The sequence below is a fragment of the Rhinopithecus bieti genome, unplaced genomic scaffold, assembly GCF_001698545.2.
Source record: "Rhinopithecus bieti isolate Rb0 unplaced genomic scaffold, ASM169854v2 scaffold_1853, whole genome shotgun sequence".
NCBI lineage: Eukaryota > Metazoa > Chordata > Mammalia > Primates > Cercopithecidae > Rhinopithecus > Rhinopithecus bieti.
Genome location: NW_016804151.1, coordinates 2632092 through 2650095, shown reverse-complemented (window position 1 = coordinate 2650095; position 18004 = coordinate 2632092). Strand labels below are relative to the sequence as shown.

At 38.0% G+C, this 18004-nt stretch overlaps 1 protein-coding gene across 1 annotated transcript in view; it reads left to right on the top strand.

Moving 5' to 3' along the window:
* SLC9C2 (solute carrier family 9 member C2 (putative)) overlaps positions 1-18004 on the top strand; it is a 107851-nt gene that overhangs the window by 13537 nt on the left and 76310 nt on the right. Inside the window, 6 exon segments of the mRNA XM_017866919.1 lie at positions 2241-2406; positions 6717-6785; positions 6788-6823; positions 8331-8501; positions 13577-13676; positions 17307-17450. Coding sequence (XP_017722408.1) covers positions 2241-2406; positions 6717-6785; positions 6788-6823; positions 8331-8501; positions 13577-13676; positions 17307-17450 — 686 coding nt within the window.

The window sequence follows — 18004 nt, the reverse complement described above, 5'->3', positions numbered from 1 at the left end:
TCACCATGTTGGCCAGGCTGGTCTTGAACTCCCGACCTCAGATGATCCACTCGCCTGGGTCCCCCAGAATACTGGGATTATAGGAGTGAGCCACTGTGCCAGGCTTGTTATTTCATTCTTAAATTCCCATTAGTTGTAGATTTTCCATCATATTCTCCATGATTTTTAATTCTCTGTCTTTTATCTCTCAGAACTGTATTGTATGTAATTTCCTAAAGTTTAGTTTCCCATTTACTACTTTATCTTTAACAATATATAACCTACTGCTAGGCTTAATTGAATCATAAACATTTTTAACCTTTTTTCTTTTCCAATATATGCATTTAATGTTATAAGTTTCCCTTTAAGCACTGCTCTAACTGCATCCCTCTAGTTTTGATGCCTTATTTTCTTTATGATTCAGCAAAATATTTAAAACTTGGACAAAATGGGAAATTCCTAAAATATGTAATTTGCCAAAACTTACACTAGAATTTCTTTTATTTATTTATGTATCTATTTTTTTTTTTTTTTTTAGATAGAGTCTAGCTCTTTCACCCACGATGGAGCACAGTGGCATGATTACCCCGCACTGCAACCTCGACCTCCTGGGCTCAAGTGATCCTCCTGTCTCAGCTTCTGGAATAGCTGGGACTACAGGCACATGCCACCATGCCTGGCTAATTTTTTCTTATTTTTAGTAAAGGCAAGGTCTCGCTCTGATGTCCAGGCTGCTTTCTAGACTTCTGGCCTCAAGCAATCCTCCTGCCTCAACCTTCCAAAGTGTTGGGATTACAGGCATGAGCCACCGTGGCTGGTCTACTCTAGATTTTAAAAGACCCAAATAGTCCCATAATCATTAAAATTGAATTGGCAAATAAAAATGTTCCAAAAAAAAAATGCTACCCAAACTATTTTAAATATAAGTTATGTGAACCAGTATGAAAGATAACACCAATCTTATGTCTTAAAGACAAGAGTAAAAGGGGAAATCCTCCCACACTTATTTTGTTTTATTTTTAGAGACAGTCTTGCTCTGTTGCCCAGGTTGGAGTGCAGTGATAATATCATGGTTCATTGCAACCTCAAACTCCTGTGCTTAAGCAATCCTCCCACGTCAGTTTCCTGAGTAGTTGGTACTACAGTTATGCACCACCATGCTCAGCTAATTTTTAATCTTTTTTTTTTAGAGGTGGGGGTCCCACTATGTTTCCCAGGCTGGTCTTTCACTACTGAACTCAAGAGATCCTCCTGCCTTGCCTCCTAAAGTGCTGGGGTTATAGGCATGAGCCACTGCACCTGGCCTCCTCCCTTATTTTATAAGGCTTGTTTAACCTTAACACCAAAACTATACAGGAATATTAAGAGAAAGAAAAATCATAAGTCAATGTCACCCACAAACATAGAACAATTCTACACAAAATTTTGGCACAAATATATCCAGTAACATATAAATAATAAAAACAATCAAGTTGTGTTTATTTCAGAACAAGTTAATTTAACATTTAAAAAATTCCTTAATGTAATTCATGCTCTTAAGAGATTTAAGAAGAAAAACCATATGACATTACAATAGATAAAGAAATAAAAGGACCTAATGGGCAAATTGTGGAAACCTCACAGAAAGTAAAACAAAAGACAGAGATGGAAAATAAGAAAAGGATTGAATAACACAACTATTTTTTTCCTGAGGATAATTTTGAAAAATAAATACTTTCTTATGCTTGGGCATAAACAACGTATGCATAGAAATTACAAAACTCTGTAAATCACTTAATCTCAAACATTTCATGGCCTCCCCTTTCTCTATTGCAGAACTACTTGTTTTACAATTAATAAAAGGTAAAGGGGGGAATTTTCTGTGAATATTTTAGAGTCTTGGTATATAAATTTGTGTCATGTACTAGATACAATATGTCAGTAACAATTTACTTTCCAAACTAATCAGGATATGTTTTATATAGAAGCAGGAGAAATTTGCATTCTGTTTTAAGAACCTTTCAATACTGAGAACTATCGAACTGGAATAACAACAAGAAAGATAGTTGAGTCAGTCTTTTTAATAGTAAGGTAGAATCTTGCTTATTTGAAAGGGGTGGTTTCTTTGTGGCAGGTGGTTAAACTAGAATACCTTTTAAAGTTATCTTCCAGGGTAATTGTATCACATTTACAACCAAGATCTGACTCTTAGGATATAAGTAAATGCCATCATGTCATCTTTAGATGTTAAGTCTAATACTGTGTTATGAATTGGTTCACAGGTCTTGTTAACTGGATTAATTAGCTTTTCTACAGCAAGCATCATACTTGGATATGTGGTTATAAAATTCAATAAAGCTTCATGGGATTTGCAATCTTGCCTACTCTTTAGCATCACCCTTGGCATTACAGATCCTCTTCGTTCTGTGAATTCACTAAAAACTATTGGTATGTCACGTTTATTTCTCTCTCTTATCTTGAAAATATAAGGGTACATTATTTTCTTTTGATTACATTTTTCTTGCATGAATTGTGCACCCAGAAGAATAAGAATCTGTGCTTTTTTTTTCACCTTGAGAGGTAGAGCACTGACTGACTTGAAGGAGACGGTGCAAATAAGACAACCACCAAGGAGATGAGATAAATAGCGCCAATTATAATCTCCAAGGAACTTTTTCAGTTTTTTTCAAAGAAAATGTAACCTTCTAGAAGGTGATAAAAATTAGCATTCTTATTCTGTTCCAGTGAATTCTCAGCCACAAGGTAGATATTCTAAGTTGGTGAGTTTGTTTACCAATAAGAAGAAACATTAAAGATCCGTAACGAGACTATTCCAAGGCCTTGCTACCTCTTGTTAGAACTGCCTCCATTTGAAGTAGCTAAGGTTTGGCAGGTGGTGGAGGGGGTTATAGTTTATCTTCAAGAAAAGGGGCAAAGATATAGTCTGGCACTCAAATATGTTACTCAATAAAAGCTTATTCCCAAGAGGACTTGGAGTCCTGCACTATTTCCCATATTATTTGGTAAGGTGGAAGATGATTTCACTCTGAAATATCCCCCTATTGTCAGGTTTTTTTTTTTCTTTGTTTCTTCTATAAACAACAACAACAACAACAACAAAAATGGGATACATGCGCAGAATGTGCAGATTTGTTACATAGGTATATGTGTGCCATGGTCGTTTGCTGCACCTATTGACCTGTACTCTAAGCTCGCTCCCCTCACCTCCACCCCGCAACAGGCCCCGGGGTGTGATGTTCCCCTCCCTGTGTCCATATATTCTCATTGTTCAACTCCTGCTTATGAGTGAGAACATGTGGTGTGTGGTTTTCTGTTCCTGTGTAAGTTAGCTGAGGATGATGTCTTCCAGCTTCAGCCATGTCCCTGCAAAGGACATGATCTCATGCCTTTTTACAGCTACATAGTATTCCATGGTGTATATGTACAACATTTTCTTTATCTAGTCTATCATGGATGGGCATTTGGGTTGGTTCCATGGTTTTGCTATTGTAAATAGTGCTGTAATAAACATGCGTGTGTATGTGTCTTTATAGTAGAATGATTTATATTCCTTTGGGTATATACCCAGTAATGGGATTGCTGGGTCAAAAAGTCAGGTTTTATTAACACAGAAGTACCAACATGAATGGCTATATGCTATGGTTTCTGTTTTTTGACTCAGAAATATTTTCCTAACAAATTTTAAAATATCAGTTGTATTTAGTGGAAATATACTACCTTATGATTGGAGTGAGAAACCTCCAACCTTTCCAGCATGTGATATTCTTATTTTTATACTCATAGCTGGGAAAACATAGGGTTTTAGGCACTTTTGGAGGTTCTGTTCTAAATTGTTACAGGGTAGATATGTTTCCCAAAGACTCTGATCCTGTTCTCTTTTTTCTCTTTGCTCCTGTAAGTACAATTTCTTTCTGTCTTTCCTTACCTGTCTTATTCTTTCAACCATTTGTATTTACCTCGTGTTTCGTTACCTCATTTTTCTTCCTGCTGTCCTTTCTGCACTCTCCTGACTGTAAATGGTTATAATAAACTATAAATGTTATTTATTGCAGTTTCAACATTCAATTTTTTTTCAAAAAAAGGAGTACAGTAGAAAGTCTTCTTTTCTTTTCTTTTTTTTCTTTTTTCTTTTTTTTTTTTTTTGAGGTGGAGTTTAGCTCTATACCCCAGACTGAAGTGCAATGGCACAATCTTGGCTCACGGCAACCTCTGCCACCTGGGTTTAAGTAATTCTCCTGCCTCAGCCTCCTGAGTAGCTGGGATTACAGCCATGTGCCACTACTCCTGGCTAATTTTTGTATTTTTTAGTAGAGATGGGGTTTTGCCATGTTGGCTAGGCTGATCTCGAACTCCTGACCTCAGATGATTCACCCACCTCGTCCTCCCAAAGTGCTGGGATTACAGGCATGAGCCAATGCATGCGGCTGAAAGTCTTCTATTTCTTTAAGACAAAACTAGTGAAGGTATTGGGTTGGCTCTTAATTTATATATTTTTTTAAGTCAGCAACACTCAGGAGGTTAGATGGATTCTGGATCTAGTAGCATTGTCTCCTGATAAGACAAATTTGACTTAATTTTATGGGGAAAGTCACTCTCACTTGTTTTGGGTGTTGGCTGGACTATCATATTGTCTCTTTATGTGAATTAGATAAATGGTTCTTCCTTCAAAACAGTTTTCTTCTATTTAATAGTCATAATACATTAATTTTTTTAAGGAAAAACTATTTTTTGCCAAATGCCTAAAATTATCATAATATACAGAACTACAATTTCTATAATGTTAGTGGTGTTTCTTTTGATGAGGTGCCTGTCTGCACTGTAAACCTATGCAACCTAAATCTAAGGTGGACTGGCCCAGTCAAAAATGTAGTAGACGTTCATATGTAAGTTAAAAGGAAATTGTCTATCCATTACCTGTTTTAAAAGAGTGTAAGGGCTTAACTCTTATTTTAAAGCAAATCTGGAAGAGGATCTTGTGAAGAAATAAAATACAGAGTGTTAGTGTGATCTCAATTGAGTAAAAGAACCATATGCTTAGAAAAGGACTTCAACTTTAAAATGGTTATATCTGGGTCATCATAGAATTATAGAAGATTTGTTTTATTCTTTTCTTTTCCAAATTTTACAATGAATCAATATAAATTAGGTCCACATTAAGCCAAAAGAGAAGGTGGAGAGTAATTCTTGTTGTGTCTTACTTTTAAAAATATAAATCAAATCCAAAACTTTATACACCAAGCATTATACCTTATTTGTTCTGATTAGTTCACCAAATGTGAGAGAAGAATTAAAGGATTTCTTCACCAGATAGATCAAATGTGCTAGTAGTCTCTCAACCTGTTTAACCAGTATATTTATGCCTTCTGTCATAGTCAAAGATAGTAACAAGTAGTAAAATGAGATGATTATGACTGTTAATGACAACAGATTAGACACTGCAGAAGAAAAGATGAGAGAACTTGAAGATGTAGCAATAGAAACTATCTAAAATGAAACACAGAGAGAAAAAGACCAGAAAACATGAAGTGAACATCATTGTGCTATGGACAACTTCAAATGACCTAATGTATGAGTTCCCAAAAGAAAAGAGAAGGAGGAACAAAAAATTTGAAGAAATCCTGGAGAAAAAGTTTCTAAATTTGATAATAATGAAAGCTACAGATTCAACAAGCTCAATAAACTGCAAGCCCAAGAATTATAAAGACTACACAAAAGCACATAAAAGCAAATTCCTTAAAACCAATGATAAAGGGAAAATTTTAAAAACAGCCAGAGACAAAAGACACATTGTATTTAGAGGAACAAAAATAATGACAACAGACTTAGAACTCTACACTCAGTGAAAATATCTTTTGAAAGAGAAGGCAAAATGAAGACTTTCTTAAACATACAAAAGCTGAGAGAATTTATCATCAGCAGGCCTGCACTGCAAAATTGTTAAATGTCTTCTAGGCCAAAAGAAAATGATGTTAGATGGAAATTTGGCTGTGGAATTTTATCTACTCAAGTCTCTGGAAATCACACCCAATCTATTTTGGTCTCTATGTCTATCACGGACATTTCATATAAATCAAATCATAAAATATGTGACTTTTGTGTCTGGCTTCTTTCATGTAGTATAATGTTTTCAAGGTTCAGGTTGTAATATGTATCAGTAAGTACTTCATTTCTTTTTGTGGAGGAATAATATTCCATTGTAGGGATATATCACATATATTTATCCATTTATCGGCTGATAGACATTGAGTTGTTTCCTCCTTTTGGCTCTTATGAATAATACTATTATGAATATTTATGTACAAATCTTTGTGTGCACATACATTTTCAATTACCTTGGGTATATACCTAGGAGCAGAATTGTTGTGTCCTATTTTGTACTTATTTCTAAAATGAGGTTATTTTGGAATCTGATTCAGGTTTATTCAAATTTTATTCAGGTTTATTAAATGTGGTATCTTGAGAAGTATTTGTCTCATTCTGAGACTCAAGTACAGTTGAGACAATGAGCAATACGAGCAGTGCTATCACCATGTTTCTTTGCCATTGCAAATACAGGAGGCGCAATATAGAAATATAGAAATGGTGACTGTGATTGTCTTGCAGGTCTATCCCAGTCATAGCTGCTTTGTTCTTTCTCTTTTTTCTTTTTCTATTCTCTCTCTTCTGTTTCTGCTTCCTGTGCAAGAACATAATTTTCATGCAGCATATTGAGTTATATTTTGTATTTCCTTTTTCAGGCATTTCTAAAATGTACATTGATCTCATTAGAGGAGAATCATTGATCATTTGTAGCATCACGTCAGTTTTCTTGGAAATTTTCGGGGCAATGGAATCCGCTTTTCTATTTTAGAGGTAGGAGCATTTTTTTTTTTGTCTGTATATTTTCTAAAATCATTCTCATTAAAATTAAAATACATTCAAGATGTTTTAACTTTGCTGCCTTTTCTATACTTTACTTTTGTGCTGATTACAATGATATATGAAGTAACAAGAAAAAATCATAGTTGGCCATCTGCATCCATGGATGCAATCAACTGCAGATCAAAATATTCAGAAAACTCAACAAAAATAATGCAACAATAAAAATGCAGATTACAATACTGTATAATAACTATTTATATAGAGTATTTACATTGTATTAAGTATTACAAGTAACCTAGAGATGATTTAAAGTACATAGAAGTATGTGCTGTAGGTTATATGCAAATAATATGCTATTTTATATACAGGGTTTTGAGAATCTGTAGATCTTGGTATCCAAAGGGGTTCTTGGAACCGATGCCCTATGGATACCCGAAGGAGTACTGCGTGTGTGTTCTTGCACATTAAGGGAGAAAGAACATTCAAAAAGTATTTGTTTTTCTCAATATGCATAAATGCATGTGTGCACACATATAGTGTCACAATAGACACAATATAGTGTCAGCTCGCTCAGATTTACTTCTTTCCTGCATCAATCTGGATCTCAGTGAGTGAGTGCGAAGAATTGGCTTGGTTCTGGATTTGGGTCTGAGAGTGAAAGCAGAACATTCTACGCAGGACTGGAGAATCCAGTCCTGGAAATGACAAGAGCCAGATTCCTGCAGCTAAAGCCCACTGGGATATGAAGCTGTTGCCTTGCTAGGTTTCCAGATGTGTTACTAGTAGAAATGAAAAGGGGGAAAAAACTCCCAGTATGAAGGGGGAAAATGTGTTTTTCTGATATACTTTTGTGATAGTCACAAGAGGAGGAAGATACTAAAAGGAGAAATAAATATTAATGAATAAAGAGGGGTGTGCAGTGCTTCTCAGTGAGGGAGCTACCAGGCATTGGGGTGGAACAATTTTTGTCATTTAGGACTTTGTAATTTAGGACTACCCTTATAGCTACCCACGAACTGCCACTAGTGCCCCCAGTTATTGTGACTAATGAAAATGTCTCATCTTCATTTTCTAATGTCTCCTGGGCTGGGGGTAGGGGTCATAAACTAACTGCAGGTTAGCAGTGACCCTGGGCCTAGTTAGCTTGGTCTTGACTAGTTTATCAAAAAATTTTTAATTTAGATTTTTTTTTGTTTAGACATTCACTCTAAACCCATTTGTCACAAGTTTTTCACATTTATTCTCCTTGCCTTTCTCCTGAGGACATTTGAATCTTCTAGAGAAGCAAACCTTAAGCTGCAGACTGTAAGGGAAGGTTATTCTGAGAGAGGCTTTTAACAGACTTTCACGAGACATACTCCTATTTGCTGAAACATAAGGTCCCCGCTCAAAATCTCACACGTAAACCAAAGTGCAAAGACCCAAATGCCATCAATGAAAGAAACGAAAGTTAAAGCTCAAGTTTTCATTTCCTATTTTTTCTTTCTCTTTTTTTTTAGATTTACATGTAGGCATTGGACTCAGCTTAGACATTTTGGGAAGCATAATATTTGGATACTGGTGTGCAAAAATCATTCGATGTATATTGGCTGATGTTTTTAGCAATATGCTGACTAATATAATTCTCTGCTTTTCAATGGTGTACATGACTTTCTATATTGGTAAGGCAGAAGTAAATACAAAAGTTACCGTCCTTAAAGTAAGCTTTATACATGTTTATTTTTTCCTGATCTTGAATCCAGTTGCTTCTCCTCCTTTTTGTGGTCCCACTGTGTGTCTTCTCATATTATCTAACTCACCTCTAGCTCTTTCCTGGTCTTTCTTAATATCCTTTTTATTTCAACTCCGTGTCCAATTTCCTTGCACTATTCTCTGTGATTACTCTCTTATTCTTTTTGAACTCTTCCTTTGAATTTGTATATAGTCACTGGTATTCCCCAGGCAGAGGAATCAGCACTGAGCTCATTTCTGCTATAATCCTGAGAACAAATCATCTGCAAACTGAGAAGGCTGGAAGAGATGCTCCTGAGGCTTTTCTAGATCAACAGCCTTTAATTCAATGGATGCCAAATTGAGGAGACTATAGAAATGGCAGCCCTTACTTAGGCTAGGAGTCGGGAAAGGAGAGGTATATGTATTGTTGAAAGAGAAGCAGGAGAGTGAAATAATCACAGGAGTAAGAGTGCCCAGCACTGGCTGACCTTCAGCTAGTTTAGTCCAATGAAATGGAGATTTAAGTGTTTACTGGCCTGACTGAGGTGCCCGGTCCCTAAGAGACATAACTGTGGTCAAACTGTCAAATTCCACTTTTGCTGTCATCTCACACAGTGAAGCAACTTCAGTTCTTGAAAGACCTCAGGTATCAAGAGGTTAATTACTTCTCTTTCACCTCCAGTTACCTAAAAGCGCTGCTTCTTCTACAGATTAATTGCCACCTGAGGGTTACTCACTCCCCTGAATCAGAAAAATTACAGAAAGCATTTGCTGAAGGCTCATTTCCTTCAAATTTCTTCATTTTCCCCCTCTCCTGTGCTGTTTTTTATAGATGCCTTAAATGTTTGAAGAAAAAAATTTAATTTAGTCTATCTTTCTACTAGACTGTGAGTTCCTTGAGGTAGAGGCTCTTAGTCATCTTTTTATTTATTCTCTTTTCTATGTTTGGAGCTTACCATATGCCTGATAGTAATTCAACACATGTTGGTTGAATAAACTGCTACTAGTCCTAGAAGAGCTTTGGAGTTAGGCAGACTTGAGTTCAAATCTCAACTCTGCAATTTGTTAGCTTGGTGACCCTGGAAAATTACTTAACCTCTCTACGGTTCACTTTCCTTAGCTTTAAAAGTGGTATGATAGGCTGGGTGCAGTGGCTCACACCTGTAATCCCAGCACTTTTGGAGGCTGAGGCAGGTGGATCACTTGAGGCCAGGAGTTTGAGACTAGCCTGGCCAATATAGTGAAACCCTGTCTCCACTAAAAGTACAAACAATTAGCCAGGTGTGGTGGCACACGCCTGTAATTCCAGCCACTGGGGAGGCTAAGGCACAAGAAACCCTTGTGCCTGGGAGGCAGAGGTTGCAGTGAGCCAAGATCATGCCATTGGACTTCAGCCTGGGCAACAGAGTGAGACTCTATCTCAAAAAAAAAAAAAAAGTGTTATATCACCTAATGTATTAAGGGTATTGCAGGCATTAACAAGATAATCTGTCATATGACTCCTGCTGGTGTGCTGATAGCTCTTGCTGGCTTGCCAGAGCTGATTATGCTCTTCTCTTTCAAACTCTGTTCAAGTGACATTATGTTGAGAGCTCGAAATTGGCCACAGTGAAAGTCTTTACACCATAGAAATTGGAAGACAGTGCTTCACTGCAACTCAGAGTTCTCTCTACTGCCCCAACCTTGAACTGGGTTTTAAAAAGTTTTTTCCCCTTACTGCCTGTATGATTGCAGAAAAGAGCTGACTTTAAACATTTACCAGCACATCACTGGGTTCAAGGCAGGGCAGTCAATAAATATGAGTTCCTATTCCCTTTTCCTTCTAAAAAATGGAGGTGCTTCCAGTCAATGTGTGGCATCATCCTAACCAGATGTATATGAATTGAGGGCACGCAGGTAGAATGGGGTTCCCTAGAGTCTTTTAGCTTTATTGCCACATTAGAAGACTCCCATTTCTGACATACAACTTTTCAAGTTGGAATAGGGTTGTTTGGTTAAGCAGTATGAATTCCTTATGCTCATTCAGGTATCCAGCCAAAAAGCTGATCAATTCAGCTCAACCCCAATTCAATTCAAATCAAATGTTTACCAAAATATTTTAAGCATTATGAAGTTTGATTATTTTATGCTAACTAAATGGCATAATAAGACTTTGAAGCTGATTTATATGAAGGTGTATAAGTCACATAGCTGTGGAGTAAAAGATCCTTAAACAATTGAGACACTTGTGATTTAGATTTTAGGAGGTGGAGATCATGGAGAACTGAGCCAGGACCTTGGTTCTAGTTTAAGCTCTACCCTCAGTTCCTTCACCTATAAAATGGGGAGACTGAGTTAGGCAGTGATGGGGTGGTAAATTGGCTCTCTGGGAAGAGAAAAAGCCCCGATTTGTAGTGCTTGTCAATTTTCATGGGATAAATACATTTACCGTGGCTGATTTCAAGGATGGCTTTGGTTAGCAACCTGCTCACAAAGTTACTAAAAAATTAACAATTAACTTTCCTGAGCAGGTACCAGGTCTCTAAGAATCAGCCTTAAAGAGAATGATGATTTTCTCTAGAAATTATGCCTTTGAGATTGTAGCGGTCACCAGCAGAGAGGAAGTATCTGTCTTTTGGTTGCATTTGATCAGGTAAGACTTACTGCAGAGTGTAGATGAACGATAGAAGGTAGGAATTTAGCTTTAACCATTCAGGCTTAAATACATCCCAGAGTCAGCACTGTGTATGCTATATATACTGATTTCAGCCAATAATTCTTTGTAGCTTCAAGGCAGCACTGTACCACTGCTCAGAATGAAAGCTTGCTAGGTAGCCTCCTGTTTTAGGTTGAATTGGTCCCCCCAAAAGATGCTGAAGTCCTACATTCCAATACCTGTAAAGGTGACTTTATTTGGAAATAAGACCTTTGTAGATGACCAAGTTAAGATGCAGTCATTAGGGTGGGTCCTAATCCAGTATGACTGTATCCTTATAAAAAGGGGAGATTTGAACACAGCGACAGACACACAAAGAGGGAAGATTATGTGAAGACACAGAGAGAATACCAGCTATAAGCCAAGGAATGCCTGAAACCACCAGAAGCTAGGAGAGAGGCCTGGGGCAGAATCTCCATCACAGCCCTCAGAGGAACCAACCCTGCTGGTCTTGGACTTCTAGCTCCGGAACTGTGAGACAATACATTTCTGTGGCTGAAGCCCCCTAGTTTGTGCTATGCAATTATAGCGGTCCCAGGAAACCAATACACCTCCCTCCTCTATTACACTTTCCTCTGCTTCAGGAATTAAAAAACAACCTCAGGCAGTCCTTTACTCATACTTAGTTAAGTTCCTGAAAGCAAAGTCAGAAAAAGGCAGTGTTACAAGGAGATGTTCCATAGCCAGAAAGCTGAAATGTAGATAAAATTCTCACTTATACATTCTCTAATGTTACATTTCTTTCACGTTGTTTAATTTTGTTTTTTTCCCTGACTAATGAACATACCATCAACTGGCTTAAGTCCAGAGAGCATCTGATTGAGGTTGGAGAGTCACCTCTTTGAGTGTTGATGTATAATTCATGAAAGAACACGGGTTCTATAAAAGTGTAGGCTAGAGGCATTCCACAAGGGATTCCTCCATCCTAGCAAGGAGGAATGTTTTGTCAAGTGACAGTGTTTAGAATTTTGGGGGGAATGGAGATAATAAAAAGTAGAAGGAGTTTTTGTCATCTTTATAATTGTTTTAAAAGTCTACAAACAATGCATCCCCTTGTTGCCTGTAACTGGAGCTTATTCCATTTTCCCTTCTTTATAAAATACTAATTATAGAGAATTGGAAATTGAAAGATAGTTTCCCAGTCATCACAGTTTGTGGCACTCCTGGTTTTATTGTCATTGGTTATTTAAAGTAAATTCAGTTAAATAAGTAGATAAAAAGAAGTCTAAAGTGAACTTAAGTGATTAGATAAACCAAAAGAATAGTAAACTCCTCTTTAAATTAATGAACAATATTAATTTACTAAGTAATAAAGTAGATAAAAACAATTAACAGCATGATAGTATTATCACTTATTCATTGCTTTAAAAGTGTGGCAAACATTTTCATGTTTTCTAATTTAATTTTCACAACTGTATGAGTCACAACTATTTTACACCTATTTTATAGTTACAGGGCCACTAATGGAGGAAGTTGAGGTCACGTTCCAAAAGCAACCAGCTCTGCTTTGCCCCAAAGCTCTTCCAATCCTATCTTTCATGTTCTTTGTCTTCCTTTCTGTCTGATGGTTTTAGTGTTCTATTTGAAGACTCTGCAGCCTAAGACTGCAGAGTATTTATGGTATTCAAATATCCTTCAGGTTGGGTTTCCTGCCTCAGACTATTAATACATTTACACATTTGTTTAGAGCCCAGCAAATTACAAGTTTAATTAGGGAGGTCTATATCTGCAAAAGAAAAGCAGGTGTAAGGAACTGGAGTCATCAGAAGTACTGAGCTTGGCTCACAACTCCCAGCACATGTAGTGCAGTATTTCTGAGATGCTTAAAGGACACCCTGAGGGCTGTTGAACTTACTTTTCCATTAGCCCTATCCTCAGTGATGGTCTCCAGCAGGACTTGGCAAACTGTGACTCTTGGCCCAAATCTGCGTGTTAGCTAAAAATGGTTTTTACATTTTAAAATGGCACAAAAGAATATTTTGTGGCATATGAAAATTACGTGAAATTCAGACTTCAGTGTCTATAAACCAAATTTCACTGGACACATTCGTTTACATATTATCTATGGCTGCTTTTGTACTACAACTGAGTTGAGCGATTGTAACAGAGGCTGTATGCATCACAAACACTAAATATTTACTATCTGACCCTTTATAGAAAAAGTTTGCCAGTCCTGGGTTTACTGGATTAGGTCAATCCCTTGAAGCAACTTTCTAAGAACTACTACTTCTCTTAAGATTCCCACCAATTCTTTATTCAAGATAAAGTATCTCAGTGTACAGATATGAATACAATGCATTTGATTCATTTGTTTCTTTTTCTCCCCAGTGGAACTTTTAGGAATGTCAGGCACTCTTGCCTTAGTCGCTGTAGGACTGAATTTAGATTCTTTAACCTTTAAACCGAAGATAGAATTTGTAATTACTAAGTAAGTTTCCTATGGTGACCTTTAATGGATCTCTTAGCAGTTTAGTGCATAAGGGGTCTCGCCTTCATGGACACTAGTAAAACTCTTTTTCAATAACCTTTTTTTATCTTGAAAATTTTATTTTTGTTATCAGTTATATTTGAAAATAATTTAAGGTGCCAACAATTATCAGCATTAATTGATACTCCTGTTATGAATAAAGTGTCAGTGGCTCAGAAACCATGGTGTTTTTGTTGCATGTAACCTGATAAAAATTTACTTTGAACCATGGGGATTTAAAGATACATTTTTCCTTTGTTTCCTTCATAATATGCCTAAATAACAGTATATTAATGTGGGAAAAGCTGGAAAAGAAGAGTAGCAGAAAAATGTAACATCAACAAAACTCTTACCTACCCTTTACTCCGGGTAATAAATGCCATATGGACATCTCTGGATAGAGGGAAAATCATTTGCCTGTCTCTGCAGAGAAATGTCAGCCTTTCCCTGAAAGACTATGATAAATTAGAGAATTGGTTCAGAATTATTGAATACCAAATCATCATCTAATATAGAAATTCCCACATCAGATGAAAACAAATGTCGAACTGAGAAAAATAAGCCATAATCCTGAGTTTTCCCATGAAAATTTATTTATTTAATGTAAGGACTATGCATTACTGTGAAATTATGTCCATCCTACTTTTTTGTTGTTTATGACGTCCTTTCTTTTATGACATTCCAATGACAGAAGATGGTATTTTCTTTTCTACTTGGCAAAATGAAAACACATGGGCGGCCGGGCACGGTGGCTCACGCCTGTAATCCCAGCACTTTGAGAGGCCAAGGTGCGCGGATCACGAGGTCAGGAGATACAGACCATCCTGGCTAACACGGTGAAACCCCGTCTCCACTAAAAATACAGAAAAAATTAGCCAGGCGTAGTGGCAGGTGCCTGTAGTCCCAGCTACTTAGGAGGCTGAGGCGGGAGAACGGCAGGAACCCAGAGGCGGAGCTTGCAGTGAGCCAAGTTCACGCCACTGCACTCCAGCCTGGGCGACAGAGCGAGACTCCGTCTCAGAAAACAAAAACAAAAACAAACAAAAAACGTGGGCACCTAAAACTATTCCAGTTTTGTGTGTATGTGAATGAAACATTACAGTGTTTTTAAATCTAGAAGCTTGGGAATAACCAGTTCATAGAACATCTACTTGGTGTAATGCTCAATTTAGACAGTTTCCAGAGCTCAGTGGTGCTGTCTGTTGACATCATTATAAATTACTTTTTATTCACTCAATTGTTTATTTTTTCACCCATTCCACCAATCCTTTCTTAATGTCTACTGTGGTCTGGATATTGCATCCTAGGTGTGGGGCTACAAAAATAAGTCCCTTCTCAGAGGTGCTCATTGTTAAGTGGCAGACATGTTTATATAAGAAAGTAATAATATGTGTGAATAATTACGTATTTATTCAAGTTCTACTGTATACATAGTGCATTTTTTAGGTCCTGTGGAGAGATTTGAAAAAAAAATTTTTGAGACAGGATCTTGCTTTGCCTCCCAGGCTGAGGGCAAATGGCGCTATCAAAGCTTACTACGGCCTCCACCTCCAGGGCTCAAGTGATCCTCCCACCTCAGCCTCTCAAGTAGCTGGGACTACAGGCATGCACCAGGATACCCGGCTAATTTTTTGTATTTTTTGTAGAGGTGGGGTTTCACCATGTTTCCCAGGCTGGTCTCGAACTCCTGGGCTCAAGCAATCTGTCCTCCTCAGCCTCCCAAAGTGTTGGGATTACATGCATGAGCCACTGTACTCACATGACTTTTTTTTTTTTTTTTTTTTTATAGTCTTGCTCTGTTGACCAGGCTGGAGTGCAGTGGCCGGATGGCCGGATCTCAGCTCACTCAAGCTCCGCTCCTGGTTGACGGCCATTCTCCTGCCTCAGCCTCCCGGTAGGCTGGGACTACAGTGCGCCCGCCCACACACCCGGCTAATCTTTTGTAATTTTAGTAGAGACGGCGGTTTCACCGTTGTTAGCCAGGATGGTCTGAACTCTCCTGACCTCGTGATCCAACCTGTCTCGGCCTCCCAAAGTGCTGGGGATTACAGGCTTGAGTTGAATTTTTTTTAAAAGTATTTTGACTCAGGCCGGGTGTAGTGGCTCCCGCCTGTAATCCAGCTACTTTGGGAGGGCCGAGGTGGGCAGATCACGAGGTCAGGAGATCAAGATCATCCTGGCTAACACAGTGAAACCCCGTCTCTACTAAAATACAAAAGATTAGCTGGTGTGGTGGCGGGTGGCCTGTAGTCCCAGACTACTAGGGAGTCTGAGGCAGGAGAATGGCTTGAACCCGGGAGGCGGAGCCTTGCAGTGAGCCGAGATCGGGCCACTGCACTCCAGCCTGGGGTGACAGAGCAAGACTCCATTCTCAAGAAAAAAAAAAAAAAAAAAAAAAAAAAAAAAAAAAAAAAAAGTTTTTAACTCAGTCAGTCAGTTATTCCATGACTTCCGAATTTTTTGAAAACTATGCACTGGGGTTTGAGGTCCCCCCACTCAAACTCTTCCCTGTAGGGGTTCCTTATCAATTGAATCAAGAGATAGAAATCACTTGGAGAATGAAACTATCTCCTTGATTGGGGTACTGCTGTGTGTATCAAAGAACATGGTTTAAGTCTGCAGCTAAAATGAGGCTTCCTTATGCTTCTTTCCAAGCATAAATTTTGCGATCCAACTATAAGGAGACTGGTTTGTGGGGCAGATACACTTACCCAGTCAGCTGAAAGGGAAAGTCTCAAGAGAGAGAATCTAGAGGAGGCAGGCCTTGAGATCTGCTTGTGGAAGTCATACTTGGCTCTGACCCAGGCATGCTACCACATGGAACCATATAGAACAGAACATATATTCTACTGAGGCCTCAGCCCCCTGCCCTAACCCGTGTGCTTTGGTCTACTCAGTAAGAATCTCTGGGGGTGGTTCTGTCAATTTTAGAATTCAATCTGGGTGATTGTAATGCTTTCTTCTGCTTAAAAACTATGTTAGTACAGACAGCACCGTAGGAATTCAGAGCAGGACTACTTCCACCTAGGGTGCTTAAGATGCTTTCATGGACAGCATGAGATTCGAGTTAGCCTTACAAGACTTTTAGGAATGCAGTAGACAGGAAAGCAAACAGGGGAGACTTTCAAAGTAAATAGAAGAGTACGTGTGGGTCACAGAGGGAGAGGTTGTGCAGAGAGCATTGAGATGATCCTGTTAGCTATTGCAAAGTTCAAGTTACTGAGGTACCTCCTAGTGGCAACTACAACTCTGGGTTTAGCAGTAGCAGGCCCAACAGTTGACATGCTCCCACTGAATCCCAGAGAAACTGATAAATCATCACCTTGGGGGGAGGTTCTCATTGTTTTGCCTTGCTCTTATTATTCTACTGTGAGAAGCAGCCCATGGGTATTGGTGTGATGAAGGTAATGAAAAATATGGAACTGGGTGTGTTCAGATCCAACAAAATTCTTTTAAGTGTTGACTATAACAGAGATGAAGGCAAGGGCCTCTGCTAAGACATCATGGAAGATATAAGGTACATGCTTTTATGTGAAAAGGAAATATATTTTTAAGATGATTCCTTAAAATGTCATTTCTATTTCATCCTAGGTTCTTAAGAATTTTTTCATGTGTATATGAACATTTAATATACACTTTCTTTGGCATTGTGATTGGATGTGGAGAACTCGACCATTATGACTTTTACACTATAACTTTCATAGTCATTTTATTTACAACAGTGAATTTGGTAAGGTAAGAATAATATTTTAAAGTTTGTTTACTGACTTAGATTCTCAAGGCCAGAATTAGAATTAGGAAGCAGTGACATACAGCAAAAAGGACTCTGGACATGGAGCCAGGAAACCTGCATTGTTGTCAAGGCCTTGACAATAGCTTGCTGTGCAATTTGGGGTAAGTGTTTATTTTTCAAGATTTTATCCATAAAATGAGAGGGATCGGCATCACCCATAAGCTAGATAGAAATGCAAATTCGTGGGCCCATCTCAACCTATTGAATTGAATCTCTAAATATGAGATCCAGGAAACAGTTTCAACATGCTCTTCAGGTAGTTTGTATGCATGTTAAAGTTGAGCATCACTGGACCAGATTAATTGCTCTTAACATTTTTGTGGAATTTCATCATAATTTATTATCATCAATAGCTATGAGCACTATCATGCTATATACCAATAGCTATGATAATGCACTTACCATGTACCATATGCCATTAATATGAATATAACCTTGTGATGTATGTGCTATTGCATCACCTCACAGATGAAGCACAGAGAATGTAAAAACCTGC